Here is a 23439-nt window from a genome sequence, read left to right on the forward strand (position 1 = left end):
GTTATTACAGGACTCTGAGCAGGGCACTCAGGGTACTGTGATGAATTCTGCGGTATCCTTGCCTTCAAAGCATTCACTGGACAGCTACACACAGGGCAAACAGCTAAAATACAAGCAAGGACCCTAGAGGAAGGTGCCATGAGAGTACAGGTCAGAGCAAGAGAGCCACGGGGATGACTTCCTAGAGGCAGAGTGTGCCAGAAAGGATGGGCCAGAAGCACAGATTCCCAGAGTGACCTTCTGGGACCCTCTGTGGCAAACATCTTTGCTTCCCCAGGCAGTGTGTGCCAAGGCTGAGACTGCATAAAACACGAAAGTCCAACAATACAAGGCCATAAACAGGAGGGAGTGGCCCAAAGCACCTTCATCTGGGTACCCCTGCCCAGAGCTATTAATATATGCATTTCCCAGAGAGTCAGCAGCTGCCGTGGTGAGAAGGAAAGGCCTGTGCAGGACCTGAGGTGTGGGAAAGGGTCATAGGCGCCACCTACTGGCCCCACAGCAGGCCTCCTGGCTGGCTGCCAGGAAACCTGTCACACTACAGCAGTGAGACACAATAGTGGTTCAAACTTCTCAAACAGTGAAACAGTGTTGGTACTTGAGCCACCTTTTGTGAAGTTCAGGAATCCCACAACATTTCCAGTAAAGAAGAGACAGTGAAAAGCCAACCATAAAACCTGGCCTCCTCGGGCAAAGGTGTGGCCTTCACTCACTCAACAAAACTGAAGTAACATCTCCAAGCCAGCCTCTGTGCTGGGCATTGACAGACACCGAAATCAATCAGACATGAATCTTGTCTACAAGGAGCTCTTATTCTGAGCTGGAGGAGGGAAAATGAAACAAGCATACAAATAAGTGCACTAAGTATCACAGGTGCTCAGAGATGTTTACACAGGCTCAGGGAGCACAACTCACCGCCTTGCAAAGCTCTTGAATGATGGAGTTCAAAAGAGCTCACATTTCTTGAGCTGCCTACTACGCAACAGATACTTGACATTTATTATCTCATTTGATCCTCTGAAAGAAGCCCAAGTCTTACAGAGGGTAAATGACTGATTAAGATTACAAGGCCAGGATCCCTTCCTTACACCTTATACAAAAATCAATTCAAGATGGATTAAAGACTTAAATGTTAGACCTAAAACCATAAAAACCCTAGAAGAAAACCTAGGCATTACCATTCAGGACATAGGCATGGGCAAGGACTTCATGTCTAAAACACCAAAAGCAATGGCAACAAAAGCCAAAATTGACAAATGGGATCTAATTAAACTCAAGAGCTTCTGCACAGCAAAAGAAACTACCATCAGAGTGAACAGGCAACCTACAAAATGGGAGAAGATTTTCGCAACCTACTCATCTGACAAAGGGCTAATATCCAGAATCTACAATGAACTCCAACAAATTTACAAGAAAAAAACAAACAACCCCATCAAAAAGTGGGCGAAGGACATGAACAGACACTTCTCAAAAGAAGACATTTATGCAGCCAAAAAACACATGAAAAAATGCTCACCATCACTGGCCATCAGAGAAATGCAAATCAAAACCACAATGAGATACCATCTCACACCAGTTAGAATGGCAATCATTAAAAAGTCAGGAAACAACAGGTGCTGGAGAGGATGTAGAGAAATAGGAACACTTTTACACTGTTGGTGGGACTGTAAACTAGTTCAACCCTTGTGGAAGTCAGTGTGGCGATTCCTCAGGGATCTAGAACTAGAAATTCCATTCGACCCAGCCATCCCATTACTGGGTATATACCCAAAGGACTATAAATCATGCTGCTATAAAGACACATGCACACGTATGTTTATTGCGGCATTATTCACAATAGCAAAGACTTGGAACCAACCCAAATGTCCAACAATGATAGACTGGATTAAGAAAATGTGGCACATATACACCATGGAATACTATGCAGCCATAAAAAATGATGAGTTCACGTCCTTTGTAGGGACATGGATGAAATTGGAAATCATCATTCTCAGTAAACTATCGCAAGAACAAAAAACCAAACACCGCATATTCTCACTCATAGGTGGGAATTGAACAATGAGAACACATGGACACAGGAAGGGGAACATCACACTCTGGGGACTGTTGTGGGGTGGGGGGAGGGGGGAGGGATAGCATTGGGAGATATACCTAATGCTAGATGACGAGTTGGTGGGTGCAGCGCACCAGCATGGCACATGTATACATATGTAACTTACCTGCACATTGCGCACATGTACCATAAAACCTAAAGTATAATAATAATAATAATAATAATAAAAGAAAGAAAAAAAAAAAAAAAGATTACAAGGCCAGGCTGGGAACGGTGGTTCACGCCTGTAATCCCAGCACTTTGGGAGGCCGAGGCGGGCAGATCACAAGGTCAGAGGTTGAAGACCAGCCTGACCAACATGGTGAAACCCCATCTCTACTAAAAATACAAAAATTAGCCAGGCATGGTGGCAGGCACCTGTAATCCCAGCTACTCAGGAGGCTGAGGCAGGAGAATCACTTGAACCCGGGAGGCGTAGGTTGCAGTAAGCCGAGATCGCGCCACTGCACTCCAGCCTGGCAACAGAGTGAGACTCCGTCTCAAAAAAGAGAAAAAAAAAGATTACAAGGCCAATAAGTAGCAGCTGGGGATGGAGCCCAAGCTCTATGGAGCCACACTGCCTTCCAGGGCTCATATGCCCAATTCTTCTCTTCTTTCCCAGATTTAGCATGCGTCAGCACACCATAGTTGTCTGATGGGACCAATCAGCTGACAGAAAATAAGGAAAAGCCTCAAGTGGAAAGGAGTTTACTTGAGGGGTGAAGATAGTTTCTGTTTAGTCCTGAAGCTTCCTAGAACCTTCTCTCTTGGAAGTTCTAGTTCCTTCTAGTCTCATGCTGAGAACGTTCCAAGCCTATCCTTTCTTCTTTCTGGTAGTCTCCATACCACCACCACTACTTTCACACAGTACATATTCACATTTCAAATATTACAAATTCACAAGCAAATACAAAGCCTTAAAGTGTCCTTACCTTTAGGTTAAAACAAGCTCTGCAAACAAATCCAATCAAAGGGTTACAGGACATAAGAAGTCATGGATCTCAGAAGGCTGGGCCGATTACAAGCTTAACAGAACCTAGGAGTGTAATGCAGCTGCCAAGAAAGCCAATGCAAGGTCACGCCATATTAATAGAAGTATAAAATCTTTAACAAAGGGGATGGTTGCCCTGCTCCTCACAATAATGGTCATGCCACACTGGAATTCAGAGAGGGCACCGAAATTTTGTGGCTGTTTCATTTTAAAATGACTAGGATGAAGAGGAGACTTGAAACCACAGTTTAGGGAACCAAGGCTCATATAGCTTGGAGCTCTGTCTCCTAAGAGTTAAAAATCTGGAACAGGAAAAGGAAGCCATGTAGTCCTAGAAGACAGAGCTGGGACCAAGTGAGGGGAGTTGCAAAGGGAGCTAACACATAATGACAGCCCATCATGTGCCAAGTGCTATGCCAGGTGCTTTCACACTATTACTTCAGAGCTCATCAGAAGATAAAACTGTTTTCTACTACTAATTACAAATTGTCTTTACTTACATTACTCCAACTGCCCAGAAAGTCTTTCGGCAAAGCTCCTTGTATACAAATACTACCTATCTCTAGACCCAAACTAAAGGCCACCTTGTCTGTGAAGCCCTAACTTTTCACCTGTACTAATTACAATTCTCTTACCAGACCGCAAGTTCCTTGAAAGACAGAAGTCGTCATGATACATTTTTCTCCTCCTCAATGCCTAATAAGAAATTGCTCATAACAGGCCTTAAGAATGAATAAATGCCAAAGAATGGCTGGGCGCGGTGGCTCACACCTGTAATCTCAGCACTTTGGGAGGCTGAGGCAGGCAGATCACCTGAGATCAGGAGTTCGAGACCAGCCTGGCCAACATAGTGAAACCCCGTCTCTATCAAAAATACAAAAAGTAGCCAGGCATGGTGGCACGTGCCTGTAATCCCACCTACTTGGGAGGCTGAGGCAGAAGAATCACTTGAACCCGGGAAGCAGAGGTTGGATTGAGCCAAGATTGTGCCACTGCATTCCAGCCTGGATGACAGAGCAAGACTCCGTCTCAAAAAAAAAAAAGAAAAAAGAATGAATAAATGCCAAAGAAGATACAGAAATGGCCAATAAGCACATAAAAAGATGCTCACATCATTAGCCATTAGGGAAATGCAAATCAAAACCACAATGAGATACCACTCCACACACACTAGGTTTGCTGTAAGTGATGACAACACTGATGACAACAATTGTTGGTGAGGATGTGGAAAAGGTAGAACACTTACACATTGCTTTTGGGAATGTAAAATGGTGAAGCCACCCTGGAAAATGGTTGGGCAGTTCCTCAAAATGTTAAATGTACAGTTACTCTATGGCCCAGCAATTCTACTCCTAGGTATACACTGAAGAGACATGAAAACATACATTCACATAGAAATCTGTACACGAATGTTCATAGCAGCATTATTCATAACTAAGAAGTGGAAACACAAATGTCCATCAACTGACAAATGACATCCTGTATGGATGTACATCCAATAAAATGTAGTACATCCATACAGGGAATATTATTCAGCCACGAAAAGGAATAAAGTACTGATATATGCTACAACACAGATGAACCTTGAAAACATTAAGCTCAGTGAAAGAAGCCAGACACAAAAGGCCACATACTGTATAATTCCATTTATATGAAATGTTCAGAACAGGCAAATCCAGAAATAGAAAGCAGATTAGTGGTTGCAACACCTAGGGGGAGAGGAGAATGGGGAGTAACTACTATTGGAACCAGAGTTTTCTGAGGGTCCGGGGTGGGGTGGGAGAGTGATAAAACATTCTGGAATTAGTGGTGCTGGTTGCACAATCTTATAAATGTTCTAAAATCCATTAAATTGTATATTTTTAAAGGTTGAATTTTATGGTATGTGAAGTACACCTCAAAAGAAAAAAGAATGAATGTATATTCAATCAGAATCTGCCTATTCTTCAGGAGGCAGAGAATGCCTCATACCTAGAGGCACCCAAAGAGGGCTGGATGTTGACCATCAGAAAAGCTGAAGTGGGGACCTGAATACTGGAAAGGAAATGAGGCTGGAGACAAAAGTGCCTGAGATCCTCTCTGACCCATCTAGGGGTTGTGACTGAGCCCCTGATGTGCCCTGGGAAGGATCCTGCCCCTCCCCACCCCTGCTGGACTCTTGAGCCCCTGGGAATTCCAGGGGCCTCCCTCAATTGTTTGTGCTTTACATCCCGCCCCAGTACACTGTCCATCTGCAAAGGCTGGTCAAACACACAGGCTTCACAGGAGGCCTGGGTGCTATCCCTTCAAACAAAAGGGCATTGAGATGGAAGCCTCAGCCCAGCCTCAAAGAGGATTCTTATGCAGCCTTCCTGAGCCTTCCATCCACATGAATGGAAGATCCTGGAGACCAGTCAGCCTGCCCAGCTGCTGCCTAGGGCTGTGCTCTCCTGCTGGTTAGCCTTTGGAGAATAAACAAGGTTTCTATCAACCAATCAATCAACGGGCCAGACTCCATCTGTACAGTGTGTCTTCTGAGTGCCAGCCAGCCTCGTGTGACTTACTATGGTGAAGGCAGAAGAAGGAGGTGCCATACACCTTGCTGTGACAGGGCTCACAGCCTAGGTCAGGAGAAATACATAAGAAGCAACTGGAGAGAAAAGCAAAGAGATGAATCAGTAAACATGACACAGCAATGGTGTGAGGCAGGTCAATTATCATCCCTACTTTGCAGATGAAGAATCTAAGGTTAAAGAGGTTAGACAACTTTTCCAAGGTCACAAAACTAACCAATGGTCACAGCTGGGATTCAAGCCTTGTTTTGTCAGACTCCAAAGTCCTCACCACTGCTTCCTGCTAATGATAAGAAATCCACTTGAAGGCCAGGTGCAGTGGCTTATGCCTGTAATCTCAGCACTTTGGGAGGCTGAGGTGGGCGGATCACCTGAGGACAGGAGTTCAAGACCAGCCTGGCCAACATGGCGAAACCCCGTCTCTACTAAAAATACAAAAATTAGCCGGCTGTGGTCGCACACGCCTGTAATCCTAGCTACTCTGGAGGCTGAGCCAGGAGAATCGCTTGAACCCAGGAGTCAGAGGTTGCAGTGAGCTGAGATCGTACCACTACACGCCACACTGGGTGACAGAGTGAGACTCCATCTCCAAAAAAAAAAAAAGAAAAGAAAAGAAATCCACTTGTATCTGCATCCATTGACAGAATCACAAGGAGAGGATGATTGATTGCCTTAGAAGGACTTTGGGCCTAGGGCTCTTGCTCAGAAGGGAGGAACACAAAGGAGGCAGGACATAGTAGAGCCTCAAAGTTCAGAAAGTGAAATTTTCTGAGGTCTTTTCAAAAAGGCAGAGACAGAACAGGAACTACAAGGCAAGCAGCTTAAGTGAATATTAGAAGCCCAGTAACATACTGGCTTGATTGTTTTCAATATCCTTGGATTTATCTCTGTTCCTCAGTTTCCAGGAAAATTCCTTGGGAGAAAAATTCCAATTGGTTCTGGCGGTGCTGACATGAATTGCGTTCTGATTTTGATTAAGCTGGGATTTTAGAGGAGAGACAGCACTTGGGCCACAGAAATGACGGTAGGGAGGCAGAGCCTGACAATTGCCCCTGCTGTTAGGCCCTGAGTGATTACAGCTTTGTGGCCTACACTGCCTCAAGGGGCAGGACCATGCCCAAGATGATGCCTGGCACATACAAGCAGGAAGGCACTCATATTAGTTCCTCATGTTCCTCAGCCATCAGAATGGCTGCTGATCATATCGATCCCCTCTCAACCCATCTCAGCTGCCATTGCCGTAAAAATAAAGACAAAGCTTCTTCATGTGGCCTATGATGCCCTGTAGGGTCTGCTTGTTCTAGGAAGGTCCTGGCACCTTCCTCTAGTTGGAGTACCATTGGCCTTTTTCAGTTCTTCACACTGGCCTTGCTTCCTCCTCCCGCAGGATTCTTGTAAATAAAAGTTCCTTGTGCTAGAGAGCTCTTCCCAACCTTTTCCACCTAGATAAACTCTTCCTTATCCTTCACTTCCAAGCTCAAGCTTCCTCTGACCAGGGGAAATCTGGCTGTCACAGGCTCTCCTGATTCTCTGTGTCCTTCCTTTGCGGCATTTGTACTAGTTGTCATTTCGCATTTGTAGGATTCATGTCTGACAAGTCTTTGAGCTCCATGAGGCAAGTCCTGTACATGTCTGAGTACTGATCTACCAGGCACAGTGCCACACATAGTAGGCACTATTTGTTTAATGAATAAATGATTGAACGACTTCATTTTTGTTTGTCTTCTGTCTACAGGTTTATTATGACTGTAATAGCTACACAGTTTGCTTAATTTTTATCATTTACAAAACACTCTTAGCCAGGCCTGGTGGCTCACACCTGTAATCCCAGCACTTTGGGAGGCCAAGGCAGGAGGACTGCTTGAGCCCAGGAGTTCAAGACCAGCCTGTGCAACATGACGAGATCTTGTCTCAAATAAACAAACAAACAAAAACACAAAACGCTTTCAATGGCTGGGCATGGTGGCTCACGCCTGTAATCCCAGCACTTTAGGAGGCTGAGGTGGGCGGATCAAGAGGTCAGGAGTTCGAGACCAGCCAACATGGTGAAACTCCGTCTCTACTAAAAATACAAAAATTAGCTGGGCGCAGTAGCGGTTGCCTGTAATCCCAGCTACTCGGGAGGCTGAGGCAGAAGAATGGCTTGAATCCAGGAGGCAGAGGTTGCAGTGAGCCGAGATTGTGCCACTGCACTCCAGCCTGGGCAACAGAGCAAGACTCCGTCTCAGGGAAAAAAAAAAAAAACTTTCAATAATATTCAGTGAGTATTTGGTAACTATTTACATGCACAGTGATGAACAACACAGCAATGGTCTGCTGCCCTCCAAAACTCACAGTGTTGTGAGGGAGAGAAGGAAACAGATAACCCATCCCAACAGAAGGTGGTAAGTGCTCTCACTTATATAGGACTTATATAGTACAGGGTGCTATGGGAATCCATACTGGTGTTGTAGGAGTTATTAAGAAATTATTTCAGGCAGATAAGAGAGGAAAAGAGGTCCTTGGGAAGTTTTCATTTTTTAAAGCATCTCCAGAAAAGTTTCTGGTAAAGCCCCGTTCTTAGAGCCAGTTGGCAACCTTTGATATGCAAATGAAGGCCATTAAAAAAACTGGGTCCACCCGGCAGAGGGCGGAGCGCAGTGGCTCACGCCTGTAATCCCAGCACTTTGGGAGGCCAAGGCGGGCGGATCACCAGAGGTCGGGAGTTCGGGACCAGCCTGGCCAACATGGACAAACCCCGTCTGTACTAAAAATACAAAATTAGCCAGGCGTGGTGGCGCATGCCTGTAATCCCAGCTATTCAGGACATGGTGCCCTGCATTTGCATATTAAAATGCTAGGGTGGGAGGACCAGCTTTTTTGTGGGGTACATGAATGACATGCCTAGTCAAACCAATTCCTTGAGTCCTATGCAAATCAGATACCGCCTCCTCCAGCCTCTGTATATACCTGGCTGGTATCCATGGCAGGTGGGGTTCCCTCTCTTGGCTTTGGGGCCCTCTCCCTCTGTCTCTGTACAGGGGAGCTTCTTCCTTCTCCCTTCCTTCTTGCCCCTCCTTCCCTATTAAACTCTCTGCTCCTTAAAACCAATCCATGTGTTTCCGTGTCATCTTATCTAATTCGATATGAGACAGGAGCCCTGGTGTCCCTCCACTCATCAGAGCCATATCACTGGGGGATCAGGGAAGGCTTTCTGGAAAATGTGACAGTGATGACCGAAGGATGAGGAATTTTCCAGACAAGGAATCACCTGCCTGGAATGCTCACAAGATCCTGGGAGAGTGATCAGACAAGTATCATCAAAGATTATTTTACAGTGGAGGCCCCCAAGGAAACTGAGAGACTAGCCCAAGGCCACACAGGGCTGGCTGTGCCCCTTTTCAGTGACATGACCTCTCCCTCCAGGCCCACTGCGTTAGGCCCTGACTATTCTCTGCTCATGGCCAACTGCCTGCCTCTGCAGGGCTTCTGGGCAGTTGACCAGCTGCTCCCACAACTCACCTCCCCATGAAGTTATAGAGAAGCTGCTAATCCAATCTTTCCCAATTGCCTTCCATCACCAGGGAACAAGCAATCAGAGCCTCAGCAAGCCACATACCCCAGAAAAGAAGCCAGGCCCTAGGCCACTCTGTAGAACTGCTTGAGAGGTACAAGGTCTACTTGAGCAAGCCTAGGGTTTCAGTGTATGATGTGGACCCTTCCAGAAGGACTCAGCTTTCTCTGAACACTAGGAAACTGGCCAGGCGCGGTGGCTCACACCTGTAATCCCAGCACTTTGGGAGGCCAAGGCAGGCGGATCACGAGGCCAGGAGACCGAGACCATCTTGGCTAACATGGTGAAACCCCACCTCTACTAAAAATACAAAAAATTGGCTGGGTGTGGTGGCGGGTGCCTGTAGTCCAGCAACTTGGGAGGCTGAGGCAGGAGAATGGCATGAACCCGAGAGGCGGAGCTTGCAGTGAGCCGAGATTGTGCCACTGCACTCCAGCCTGGGTGACAGAGCAAGACTCTGTCTCAAAAAAAAAAAAAACTGGGGAACTGTATTTAAAAGTTCTCAGTGGGGACTCCATGAACAAGACTTGGAAGCTAAGACTTACGGAAGGTCAGTGACTTATTAATGGTCACATAGCTTGTTAGTAACTATGACAAAAGTAAAATGAGGTCTTTTAATTCTAAAACTCTTGTATTCTTTCTGTAACATTATGCTGCCTTTCCAACATTCTGGAAAGGCATTCAAAAAACCTGTGTACACCCTAGCATTCAAAAAACTGTGTGACGATCTTCAGAAGCTCTCACTATAAGTATCAAATTATAGGAGTGATGCCCTTGAGGCCTTGACCTTTGGTCTAGGATAAAGCTTTTGTTTCAATCCACTGCAAGCCACAAGGATATTTACATACTTCCTGATTAAGAGAGCTGGATGTTTTGGTTGCTCTGATGCCATCATTAATATCTTCCCATCCAGCCAAAATGATACAACAATCAATAAACAGACAGCCTCTCTGAGGCCCCGAGACAGCCAAATGTATTTACCAGCCAGGGTTTTGTTAATTAGATAAAATCCCTGGATCAATGTGCAGGACATTTACCTATGCTGTAGCTAAGTACATTCTGGACACCTCAATCCTGGCACATGGACAGCAAGTGCCTCAAGCCCCAAGCTGGGGCATCCAGGGACAAGAACCAAACCAAGCCATCAATGCAAAGCTAGAATAAATATGTTTACCCCTCAACAAAGCCCAACCCTTTCTTTTTTCCTGAACTGTAAACGAAATCAGATTTTTTTCCCCAAAGCCATCTAGTAAACCAGTTTGGGCTAGTATGAAGTTCTTTATTTTCTAAAGCCATAAAACCAGAAATCAAAACAGGACACCAAAAGAATCTCCTAAATGATAATTTAAGAGGCAATATGGCATGTATAGTGGGAAGTCAGAAAGACCCAGAGGTTCTACTGCCTAACTGACATTTCCATTGGCATGTTAAATTCAGCATGTTTAAAACTGAATTCATAATCTTTTCCCCCAAACCCAGTGTTTCTCAGGGATCCACATCTTGGTGAATGGCAAGAGCATCTACACAGATGATCAAGCCAGAAAACTGAAATTCATTAAGACCCTTTACTCCCTAATCAACCATACATATCCAATTATATTCATTCATTTATTGAACACTTACTATATGGCAGGCACTGTACCAGGCATTGTCCTAACCATCACCAAGTCCTATTGCAGCTTACTTCCTCCACCTCTGCTGCTGCCATCTTAGTCCACGTCACATCTTCTCTCATCTGGACTACTCCAGCTGCTTTTCAACCAGTCTTCCAGCATCCACCATAGATCTCTACCAATCTGTTCTCTACCAAACAACCAGAATGATCTTTTAAAACTGCAGATCTATATCATGTCACAATGTGTACCTGTTAGTCTCTCTTTCTCACACATACACATACCGGCTGAAAATTCCTCAATGGTTGCCCATGCTCTTAGGACAAAAATAAAAACTGTTAATATGGCCTACAGACCCAGTGTGGTATGGTCCCTGCTTAACTCTCCAACCTCATTTGACACCATTCTCCCCCTTGCTTTCTAGGGTCCAGCCTTATTGGCCTTCTCTCAATTCCTCAATTTCTCCACATCTTTGACTCAGGACCTTCCACCTGCTGTTCCCTCTAACTGAACTGTCTTCCGCCTTTCTCTTCATCCTTAAGAGTTCACTTCAATCTTATTTACCAGAGGCTTTGATCTAGGACTTTGATCTCTAGAACTGAGAGCAATACATTTATGCTGTTTATAAACCACTCAATCTGTGGTATTCTGTTATAGCAGCCCAAACAGACAAACACAGTGGCCTTCGGTGACTAGCTTGTTTCACTTAGCATATTTTCAGGGTTCATCTATGTTGTAGCACTTATCAGTACTTCCTTTGAATTGATGAATAATATTCTGATGTACTGTTGTTCTATCATATTTTTATGTAAAATGTATCAGGCCCAGAGAGACCTGAGTATAGGCCCTCAGCCACAACCCCACACCCTTGCCCCATGCCTGGGGGCAATTGTTTAAAGCCATTTTTTTCTTTCTTTTCTACCCTGTAGTTTCCTAACTAGCTGCCTCACCCATTATTTTCCTGTAGTTCCTGGAATATGTGATACAAAGAACAATGTATAGCCAAACAATAGCTTATGTTATTTTAATGTAAATTCTTGGTAAACAACTTAGAAAGTGCCTCTTCTGCATGGTGGCTCAGGCCTGTAATCCCAGCACAATTTGGGAGGCCGAGGTGGGCAGATCACTTGAGGTCAGGAGTTTGAGATCAGTCTGGCCAACATGGTGAAACCCCACCTCTACTTAAAAAAAAAACAAAAATACGCCGGGCGCGGTGGCTCATGCCTGTAATCCCAGCACTTTGGGAGGCGAGGCAGGCAGATCACGAGGTCAGACCATCCTGGCTAACATGGTGAAACACCGTCTCTACTAAAAATACAAAAAATTAGCCGGGCGCGTTGGCGGGCACCTGTGGTCCCAGCTACTCGGGAGGCTGAGGCAGGAGAGTGAACCCGGGAGGCGGAGTTTGCAGTGAGCCGAGATCGCGTCACTGCACTCCAACCTGGGGGACAGAGCGAGACTCCGTCTCAAAAAAAAAAAAAAATACAAAACTTAGCCAGGTGTGGTGGCGTGCGCCTCTAATTCCAGCTACTCGGGAGGCTGACGTATGAAAATCACTTGAACTCAGGAGGCGCAGGTTGCAGTGAGCTGAGATTGTGCCACTGCACTCCAGCTTGGGTGAAGGACTGAGATTCTGTCTCAAAAACAAACAAAAAAAAGTGTCTCTTGTTTTTCCCTTTAAAAACACACTTGCAACTGTTGCTAATCTGGAGCATATATTTATGGCAACTTGAACCTAGACTCCTGGGTTGCAGTCCCCAAACTTAGCCCCAATAAACTCTTTCTACTAATTTTGCTTTAGTTTTTTCCTTTAGGTCCACATTTCCACTTTTTGGCTAATATGAATAATGCTGCTGTGAACACTCACGTACACTAGTGTTCATGTTTTCCTTTCTCTGGGGCATATACCTATAGTGGACTTGCTGGGTCTTAAGGTAACTCCTGTTTAACATTTTGAGGAACTATCAAACTGTTTTCCAAAGCGGCTACACCATTTCACATGCCCACCAAGAATGTATGAGGGTTCCAATGTCTCCACATCCTCACCAACACTTAACTTACTCTTATTAGTCTTTTTTATTGTAGCCATCCTAATGGGTGTAAAGTATCAGGTTTTGATGTGAATTTCCTAACAAGGGTTGAGCATCTTTTCAAGTGCTTACTGGTCATTTGTATATTTTCTTTGAAGACATGTCTATTCAAATCCTTTGTCCTTTTTTTTTTTTTTTTAAAGAGACAGGGTCTCACTCTGTTGCACAGGCTGGAGGGGAGTGGTGCAATCACGGTTCACTACAACCTCCAACTCCTAGGCTCAAATGATGCTCCTGCCTCGGCCTCCCAAGTAGCTAGGACTACAAGCACATGCCACCACATCCAGCTAATTTTTTTTTTCTTTTTTTTGAGGCAGAGTCTTGCTACATCGTCCAGGCTGGTCTCAAATTCCTGGCCTCAAGTGATCCTCCTGCCTCTCAGGCTCCCAACCATGGCCAGCCCATTTTTAAATTACCTTTTTATTGTTAAGTTGTAAGAGTTCTTTATGTATTCTGGATGTAAGTCCCTTATCAGATATATGATTTGCAATATATTCTCCCATTCTGTGAGAGTCTTTTCACTTTCTTGATAGTGTCCTTCGAAGCATGAAAGTTTTTAATTTTGATGAAGTCCAATTTTTTTTCTTTTATTGCTTGTGTTTTGGAACCATATCTAAGAAAGCTTTGCCTAACCCAAGGTACAAAGATTTACTCCTATGTTTTCTTCTAAGAATTTTATAGTTTTACTCTTACATTTAAGTCCATGGACCACTTTGAGTTCATTTTCATGTATGGCATTAGGTAAGGGTCCAACTGTGTTCTTTTGCATGTTGATATCCGGTTGTCCCAGCACCATTTGTTGAGAAGACAAATTGTACTTCACTTTTGAAGTACATAATTACAGTTGCATAATTAGTCATCTGACTCCTAGTTAGACTGTGCCAAGAGGGCAGGGACTGTGCCAGTCTTGTTCGTTACTGTTATCTGCCACATTCAGCCCAATGCCTGGTTCTGAATATGCACTCATAAGTATTGGCTGAATGAATTAATCATTTTGTTATTAGTAATAATGACTCTGCCACTCTGTGGGGTTAGGTATTATCATCTTCATGTTAGTTGGAAGGTAGGTAATTTGTCCCTTGTTTCACTGGCTCTCAATGTTTCACTCATGTCCTTCTTCCTCACCAGAGGGCACACGAGCTCCTCCAGGGCAAGGACTGTTTCTCCTTCCTCATTTTGTTGCCACAAATTCAGCTCAGGGCTAGGCACAAAGCACAGGCTGGACAGATGGGCAACTGAAGGACAAACAGAGAGTCAATCAATGCTCTCCACGACCAGGTCACTACCTGTCTCCAGTCTCTCCTGGCCTCAGACTGTGATCCGGCAACACCCAACAGCAAGTGACTTCCCCTCCACATACCCCCCAGGCTGCTCCTTGCCTCGTGCTACCACATATGCTGCCCTTTTTGCCTGGAATGGCTTCCCCTTCTATTTACAAAGTTCAACTGACATTTTAAGTCTATGATCAGGTGCCATTTCCTCTGGAAGTCTTTCTCAGATCCCCCAGGCTGTTTGTCCTCTGGTCTCCTGCAGCCCCTGTAGTTTCCTGTCTCACAGCATTGACCACCCTATTGCCACAGTTTACCCCTGACTCTGTCATCATGGGCAGGAACCATGACTGCTCAAGTGTTCCCTGTGCCAAGCAGAGGACTCAGGATATGGCAGATGCTGTTTGTCAAATGAACAAATAAATCCTAGAGAAAAAAGGCAGGCAGTCTGAGGCCCAAGACTGATCTTGCCAGGCTTCCTTTATTAGAGATTGCTTGGGCTGATGAGCAACTGAGGTAAGCACTCAGCAGAGGCCTAGCCCCCTGCTGGGAGAAGGGAGATGGATAGGAGTGTTGTCTTTCACCCACTTTGTGCTGAAGGAAATGTGATCTCTGCTGGGAGAACAGGAGGCCTCACTTTTCCCAGTCCCAGTCCTGACAATTTCTCACGTGGCTCGGCCTGAGCCTGGACAGATGTGCCTCTAGTCTGCCTTGTGCCCTAGGTTTCGGGTGAGCAGTTCCTCAGGCTCAAGTTTGGGGTAAGCCCAGGAGCAGGACCACCTGCTCACACTGCTGACAGGTAGGAGGCCAGGCTTCCACTTCTGAGGAACCACAGATGGATGAACTTAAGTGCCTCAGGGGAGAAGGGAGGAAATGGATGTCACACAGGAAGGGAGGGAGGGAGGGAGGAAAGAGAAGAGACCTGGCCTCCCTCTGATATAGCCAAGGGGAGTGTGAAAGTAAGACTCTGGACGGCTTACTTCAGGTACACTGAAAAGTCAATAAAAAGCAAAGAAAGAGTCACAAAAAACAAATAAGTGCCACTGTGCTGTGGAACAAGGTAAAAGACGGTAGAGAACGCAACCTTGTCCCTGCCCTTCAGGAGGTGCACAATCCAGCAGTTTCAGATGAAATATAGCCCAAAGACTTCTTCATATAAAGAACAGTGTGGCAAGTGGCATTCAGCTCTAATTCTCCAACCTGACCTCCAGCTTCTCTTCCACAAAAGGAGCTCCCTCCTGTGACAAGCTGCCATGGTCCTTTCTAGATGACCCTCATACCCTCCCAGAACAGAAGGCAGGTATAGGATGAGAGTGGGGGGAAGAAGCAAAGGAAGATGAGATCACACCCAGCTGGGAGGAATCCAAGAAGGCTCTGTAAGGAAAGCAGCACTAGAGCTTTGAAAGGTGTAAGCAGAGGATAATGAATACAGATGGCAGAGGGCCGTCTGTGGAGGACCCGCATCCAGGGCCCACGGACTGAAGATTCCAGGGTGTCCTTAAAGAGGAGGATCGAGTACCTCCCCCCAGGCGCAGAAGAGCCTTAGGCTGCTGCCCTTCACTATCCAGAACTTTCCCAAGACCCTGGGGCTAAGGACAGGAGCCAGGGGAGGTCAACTAGAGACAGGCACAGTACAGAGCCCCAGAGAGGTCAAGTGGGGAAGAAGGGTAAAGGACAACATTATTTACGAGGTCTGAGTTTTGCTCTAAATACTGATATTATTGACCATATCAATCATATACACAGTGACCCAACCATGTGTAACCTACAGTCATGCGCTACACAATGATGTGTTTGTTAACAATAGACTGCATGTATGAGGTGGTCCTATAAGATTATAATGAAGCTGAAAAACTCCTATCCTCTTGTGACGTTGTAACTGTCTCAACATCATAGTGCAACAAATGACCTTTTCTGTATTTAGATATGTCTAGATACATAAATACTTACCATTATGTTACAACTGTCTACAGTATTCAAGACAATAACGTGCTATACAGATTCCTAGCCTAGGAGCAACAGGCTATACCATATAGATTAGGTGTGTGGTAGGCTATACCATTTAGGTTTGGATAAGTATACTCTATGATGTTCACACAGTGATGAAATTGCACTACTCAGAATGTGTCCCTATTGTTAAGCAAGGCATGACTGTATGTGTAAATTCAAAAAAAAAATGAGTATGGGATTCTGTCCTGCTATAGGCAGGTCTGTTGGGCAGAGCTAAGAGCTCAGGACATTGAAGAAGAAATAAAGAGCAGCATGAACCACCTGTACAGAGTCTAGGGTACAGAAAGGCTGAATAAGGACCTACTGTAGGAATTCCAGAAAGTTTCCTTCTAGCAAGGATGGTCAGGCTCCCTTTACCCCCACTGCCCCCAGACCTGGCTCTGTTCGCAGGAAGAACTATAACTGGTGGGTTACATGTCTGTTTCCTTGAGACCAGGGCCTGGGTCACCATCCCCATCCCCCATCTGCAGTGCCCAGCAGAGGCCCACTCTTTCATAATCAAGAGCTGCTTTGGGTGAGGGGGAGGGAAGGATGTCCTCATTCAGGCCCTAATCATCTTGAATCTGTCTTTACTGAAACAGAAACAGCCTCTTAACAGATCGGCCCTCAGCCTTTTCCCAATGCAGTCCATCCTTCACTCCTCTGCAAGTCAGCCTTAACTGGGTCATTCCCCTGCTCAAAAACTTCCCACGTCTCCCCACTGTGTATAGAGTAAGAGTTCAAAACTCCTCACCCTGGGTATGGCAGGCCTTGCACATTCCAGCTTCTCTCAGACAACCTTCCCTCTTTCCTGACACCCTGTACAAATCCCACCTCAGGAGCATCAACATACTCCGCAGGCCCAGCAGCCAGCCAGCATCTGCTTCCCGCCTTTGCTTAGCTTGCTCCTGGCTCTGTGGTCTTGTATGAGATGGGGGCTGAGGGCAGGTCTGTGCCTTGCTCATCTCTGATGTCCTCACATGGAGTGAAGGGAGATTCTGACAGGGTCATCCTGACCAAGTGAGGTGGGACAAGAGGAGGCAGGAGAAAAGCAGGCTAGAGCCTGGGGACACACATGAAAAGCCCCCACAGAATGAACGTTCAGAAAAATTGTCTGAATCACACATACACTGTTAAGTTCAATTACTTTCTGTATTTTTGGGATGGGTGTTTAATTGCTATTAGAAAAACATGTATTTGAAAGAACTAAATAATCAATGCCTGGCAGCTCAATGGAATATGGTAGTGGCATCCCCTGGGGGATGGAAGAGTGGATTCCCAACATTGCTGCTCTGCAAATGCCCTGCCAAAAGGGGAAAGCCGCAGCCCGGCAGCCCTTGGCAGTAGCCAACAGGTGATTCCAGGGTCAGCAAGGGTCAGTTTCCATACCCGTACTCCCTGTACTGCAGCAGAATGAAGCAAAGCACATCTGTTTCTGGAGGAATGAAGATGCCACACACAGCCTGCAGTTATGAATGGCTCTTATAACAACAGGATGACATCTGTGCTTGGTTTTTAAGATGCATCATCGCATGTTTATTAAACTATTGCTCCATCATATTTATTTGGCTACAAAACAACTCCCAGCCCCTACTTCCAAAAGTGGTTTATTAAAAACTAAGGCTTGAACATTAATACTCAAAAGCACCCTTGAGAATCAATAATAATGCTGCAGATAAAATGAAAGGGAATCAAAGCAGTAAGTCTTGGTGGGGTCGGCTGCTTTTCAACACTTTCTTGTATGTTCAGGAAGCTAAGGTGGGGAAGAACACCAAGGGCCTGTGGCACTGGGTGTGGAAATAGCCACCCCAACACTTGACTTCCTGTCTAACATGCAGACATGATGGAAAGGAAGGGGGGTGTCCTATGGCCACCTAGCTCTATATAAATGGCCAAGAGAGGCCAAGGTTAGGCCCAGTGGGGGGCATAGTTTCAACAAAAATAAGACCTCTGCCCTTAATCAACAGCCCTGTAACTGATGCCCCATGCTGGCCCCAGTCTGAGCATCCATCTTGGACACAGACTCTGCCCTATACCTGGCACTGGGCTGAGCCGAGTTGAATCTTGCCCTTACCGAATAATAAGCCTCAAATTCAACCTGCCAGTGGTCACTGGAGACTAGCTGAGCCAGTGAAGCTACAGAAATGCAGTCTGTCCCCGGGCAAAGCCAGGTATGGGCCCCTGGCCCTGCAGGCAGGTATTTCTAGCCCCAGACCTTCTGGCAGATGGTCTCTTCCAGCTCTGTCCCAAATCCCCAAGCCTTTCTATAGATGCCCACCTGCAACCTGTCCAGGCAGCAAGCAGTAATACATGGCCATTCCCAAAGAAATGAGCACAAATCAGAAGATTCAGAGAAGAACCCAAAGGATATGGGGGCTGAGGGGAGTCCAAACCAACCCAGTGAAGAACAAAATAGCTGAAGGATCCAGGGATGTTTGGGAGCTGACTCCCTACCGAAAATATCCAAGGGGTGATCTGGGTAAAGGGTGCCCAGGTGACTCTGTGACTACAGAGATGTCACAGGGGACAGTTCCCAGCTTAGGGTAACGATTTCCTCAAAAGCAAAGTCATCACACGAGAAGAGGCTCGCCCTGCTCAGCCTCTCCTGTCGGGGAGAGCAAGGCCTGGGGTTCAACTCACCTGCTGACTTCTTGTGTATTGTTGGCACGGGCAGCTTCCAACAGGGCTGCATCTGAAGAGAAAGGGGGCACCGGTCAGATCCACGGCCAGGACATACCCATCTCAGGACTGCATGGAGGGCCCACTAAGACAGTGGCAGTACTTTAGAAACATGGACTTTAACAAGCAAACTGATGTCACAATATATGAGACACGAATCATTCCCTCCCCACATGGTGTCCACCGTTAACAACCTGACTTCCACACCGTTTCTTCACTACAGAGCCCAAACTCTTCACTCCTCTCATCATACAGGGAATGCAGGTCAACTGCTAGCACCATGTCTTGCCTATGGTAAATAATGTGCTCTTCATAATCTATGAAGCTCTGCATATGCTTTATGTTCCTATAAGAGTTATTACTAACCATTCCCTGACCTTGTCCACTTTCTCCCTCAACTCTAGTTCTTCAACCCAGTTCTGAATCTTGATGTCAAAAGTCATAAACCCAAAAGGAAAGGTAGAATGAGAGGAGCAAGCAGGGTGTAGGCCTCTCTGAGGATGGAGAGGTCTCAACTAGGAGTCTTTGAGATCTGGCTCCATTCCACTCCCACTACTCACCACGTGGCCATGACAGCTCCTCTCTCTCTCAACCACAGCTTCCCTGACAGTAAAACACAGACAAAACTCCTTGCCCTGCCAGCTTCACAAGAATGTCAAGGAGATGAAATGACAGTTGAAACGTCTGCAAACTCCCCAGTGCTAAGCCCAGGGAAGGGAGACCCAAAGCAGAGGAGACACCAAGCCTAGGAGAAAAGCAACGCTAGCTAAGTGAGTCTGGCCTGGTCTGGGCAGCCTGCAGGCTGTTGCCACCACCTTGTGGCCATAAAGAAAATTGGACTGACTCAGAAAAACTGAAAAGACAACCGGAGAGGCACAATCTTTTCAAATAGCTCAATACCAGGTACATGGAACCCTCTGTGCCCAGCCTGGTTCTGAGCTACACTGCTGGGCACTGGACGGATTCATAGCCAGCCCTGATTCAGGGAACTCTCAGTGCAGCCAAAAGACTCACCCATGAGCAAATGCACTGGAGTAGAGTGAAAGAGCAGGATCTGGAGACAGTCAGACCTGGGGTCTAGCCCAACTCTGTCGCTTATTTGCTGTATAACCTAACCCACTTATCTAACCTCCTGAGCCTTAGTTTCCTTATCTGTACAATACACCTTATCATGCATATGAAAGCCAGTCCTGTGGTTCAGACATTGATGCCTCCTGGCCTCAATTCCAGGGACAGGTCCTTTCTACTTACCTTACCAGATGTACCTAAAGCACATACCCAAGCATGGCTCAGACAGCCACCAGCTGGGAGGGGATCAAGCCTTCCTTAGAGATGGCTGTATCTACTCTCTCTTCACTCTGCAGAAAAAAATGTGGCTTCTACAAGGTTACAGAGTGAGGAATGAGCTAAGAACCAGGGCCTCCTGGCTTCTAAAAGGGTTCAGTTTCTACCACACTGCACTGAGGGTCAACACTCTTAAGTCAGGGGACAGGGTAGCTGGCAAGTCAGTTCCAGCAGGAACTGGTCACGGCTTTGACCATTATCTATTTTGGTAAGTAGACCCTGGTATTCTTGCTGGAGTTCATAGGCCATAAAGTCCAGGTGGGAACCGCCAGGAACTTCTTAGGCAAGACCTCACCAAATACACTGGACTTAGAACATTCCCTGCTCATGAACCTTCCATAACTCTCCACTGCCTACAGAAGAAATTCCAACACCCTCACCCACCCGACCCCTGACTGGCATCCAGGCCCCACTCCATCTGCTCTCATCTAATTCCAAAGACCTTATCCTCCAACCAAGCTGGCTGCTCTGCTAGCCCCTGCACACACCGTGGTGCCCTGAAACTCTATTATTTCCATTCTCTGAAGCCTTTGCATGGAATATAATCCAACTCTCACACATTTACTGAGCACCTACTAAGTTCCAGACACTGTGGTAGGCAAATGATGTCTAGGTATTCGGGAAAGTTGCTAGCATAACCTGAAAAAACAAAAGAGAAGATACATTTCCTGCTCTCATGGGGCTCACAAGGTCACTCTCCTTTCTGTTTCTACTTCATCCTTCAGAACTCAAGTTCGAATTTCCCATCCTCTGGGGTCTCCAATACTCCAGCAAGGCTTTCCTGACCCTACTGGCCCTCTGATCCCCCAACAACACATAGCGCCACTCACCAGCCCTACATTCCAACTGCCTGCACTGTCCCCTTGACTGATTTTGTGTTGTTAGGACTTCCCACACACCTAGCCTAAAACTAGATGCACAGTGAGTACCCCCAAAAATGCTGGAAGTTATAGGATTACAACATGCCTAAGCTCAATGCCCTTAGCGTCTATTTCAATACCCTCATTTTGTAGATGAGGAAACAGAGGACCAGTGAGGAGAAGCAAAAGTCCAAATTCACAATGAGAGTTAGACACAGAACCAAAACAAGATCCCCAGTGTTGTCTCTCCCAGACCAAAGTCCTTCCTTTACAACTGGCCACATCAAACGAATCAAAGTCAAGGCACTCCCTACTCCCCCACTCTTGCTCCAAATTCTCAGAGCTTGGGGTGCATGGAATCTACGGACACCATGACTCAGTCTTTCTTCTTGAGGAACGACTAAGAACCTGAATGGCTGGACTCCATAGGTCACAAGTCTGGCTCTCTGTCCACTCTCTCAGCTGCTGCTTAGCTCCACGGATCCTGATGAAATGCTAATCGGGATGAGCCGGTCCCCCAGCAGTTGCCCTTGGGCCTCCAGGAATCCACCTTCCTTCTCCTGCCAACTATCCCACATGGCAAGATCACCTCACAGCATGTGAGACCAGACACAGCAAAATCCTGAGACTGACAGACTCAGGCCACTGAACTCCAAAAAGAGTCAAAATAACAGTACTGTAAAAATGTTGAGAAATTATCCTTCACTATATAAATAAATTGGCCAGACGCGGTGGCTCACGCCTGTAATCCCAGTACTTTGGGAGGCCGAGGCGGGTGGATCATGAGGTCAAGACATCGAGACCATCCTGACCAACAACTAAAAATACAAAAATTAGCTGGGTGTGGTGGCCCACACCTGTAGTCCCAGCTACTCAGGAGGCTGAGGCAGAATAGCTTGAACCCAGGAGGCGGAGGTTGCAGTGAGCCGAGATTGCGCCACTGCACTCCAGCTTGGCGACAGAGCAAGACTCCATCTCATAAATAAATAAATAAATAAATAAATAAATAAATAGATAAATAAATAAATTGAGGTCAAGCTGGCATTAAAACCGAGTCAGGTTGTTCCTGACTCTGGCACCTTTGGTGGCGGGGGGTCGGGGGGGAGCGGTTTGGCAACTTCTCTAAACCATCTAGCGGTTGCCCTTAAAACACCCCATAATTTCCGTTTCCTAGAGATCTCAGGAAACAGGAATTGGACCAGGCAGAATATGAGAAACATAAGGGGACCATGCTATAATATTAGATGTTTAGTCCAATATCCCCATTGTACAGATGGATAAAATGATGCCCAGAGAGGGAAGGCGGATCTATGATACGAGATTATACAACTCCGAGGTGATGAGGTCTCTAGGGCAACACCCTGCCCCTGTAACCAGATGATGTCTGAGTCCCTCCAAGACTTAGGCTCTAAGGATCTAAACCTACAAGCACCTCCCACCCTCCTAAGATACGAAGTTAGGACAATCTTCCCGCCTCTCCCTTCCTCAAACCCAGATCTCATAATCACCCTTGTTGGACGGACTCTTGCTGTAGCAATGAACCACCAGCGCTGCGGCCAGGGCCCACATGCCCAGTCCGGCTCTGCTGGGGACCCCGTTCCAGCTGTCCTGTCCTGGGAGTGTTTCTTCGGGGCCAGGAAGGCGTCCCCAAGTGGCAGCCGCGAGGCATTTGGTATCGAAGCGTCCTCCCTGGCGCCCCCCGGTGGCTGCCCCGCGTCCGGAGAACAAGGCCGGCGATGTTCCAGGGCGCCCCCCGGCGGCTACCCTCAGCCACTGCGGCTCCCCGAGACTCCCAGCAGTCACATTCCGGCCGGAAGCACCTCCATGGCCCCGGAGCGTTGGGGACCTGAGCAGCCGGAGGAGTAGCCGTGGCGCCGGTGCTTTTCTCCTCAACACCAGGGACCCTAGCATCTTGACAGCTGCTTCGATAACCCCGTGGTGCCGGCCCCTGTGCTGGCCACGTCCAACATGGCTGCCGCGGCGCGTTCGAAGACGCCGCGAACAGGGTGGAGTTGCGCACTACCTCACGGGAGGGGTAGTCCACAGCCCTAAGCCTTTCTCCAGCTGGAGAACAAATAAACTACGTTTCCCAGAAGGCTGTGGGATTGCGTCACAATGACTGCGGGCTTACAGGAGCCCGGGACATGTTGGGAAATAGAGTTCGGGTGAAGGGGCGTGGCGATTAGAGTTAAAGATCAGAATCCCAGGACTTCTTTCCTAGTTTAGTTGAAGCACACGACACACATTTTTTTTTTTTTTTTTTTTTTTTTTTGAGACGGAGTCTTGCTCTGTCTCACAGGCCGGAGTGCAGTGGCGCGATCTCGGCTCACTGCAACCTTCGTCTACTGTGTTCAAGCAATTCTACCTCAGTCTCCCGAGTAGTTGGGATTACAGGCGCCCGCCACCAC

The 23439-nt window shown here is 46.7% G+C and overlaps 1 protein-coding gene across 3 annotated transcripts in view; it reads right to left on the minus strand.

Annotated features, from left to right (window-relative positions):
• CLPB (ClpB family mitochondrial disaggregase) overlaps positions 1–23132 on the minus strand; it is a 143259-nt gene extending 120127 nt beyond the window's left edge. The window contains exons 1-2 of one of the 3 annotated variants that reach the window (XM_054440799.2): positions 22540–23132; positions 18789–18840 (exon numbers count right to left, since the gene is read on the minus strand). In XM_054440799.2, the coding sequence (XP_054296774.1) occupies positions 18789–18840; positions 22540–22942 (455 nt within the window). In that variant the 5' untranslated portion in view covers positions 22943–23132. The remainder of the gene's footprint in view (positions 1–18788; positions 18841–22539) is intronic. The other 2 variants (XM_054440797.2, XM_054440801.2) reach the window with 2 other exon arrangements.
• Positions 23133–23439: the final 307 nt, after the last annotated feature.

Source organism: Pongo pygmaeus, chromosome 9, assembly GCF_028885625.2.
Source record: "Pongo pygmaeus isolate AG05252 chromosome 9, NHGRI_mPonPyg2-v2.0_pri, whole genome shotgun sequence".
Classification (NCBI taxonomy): Eukaryota; Metazoa; Chordata; class Mammalia; order Primates; family Hominidae; genus Pongo; species Pongo pygmaeus.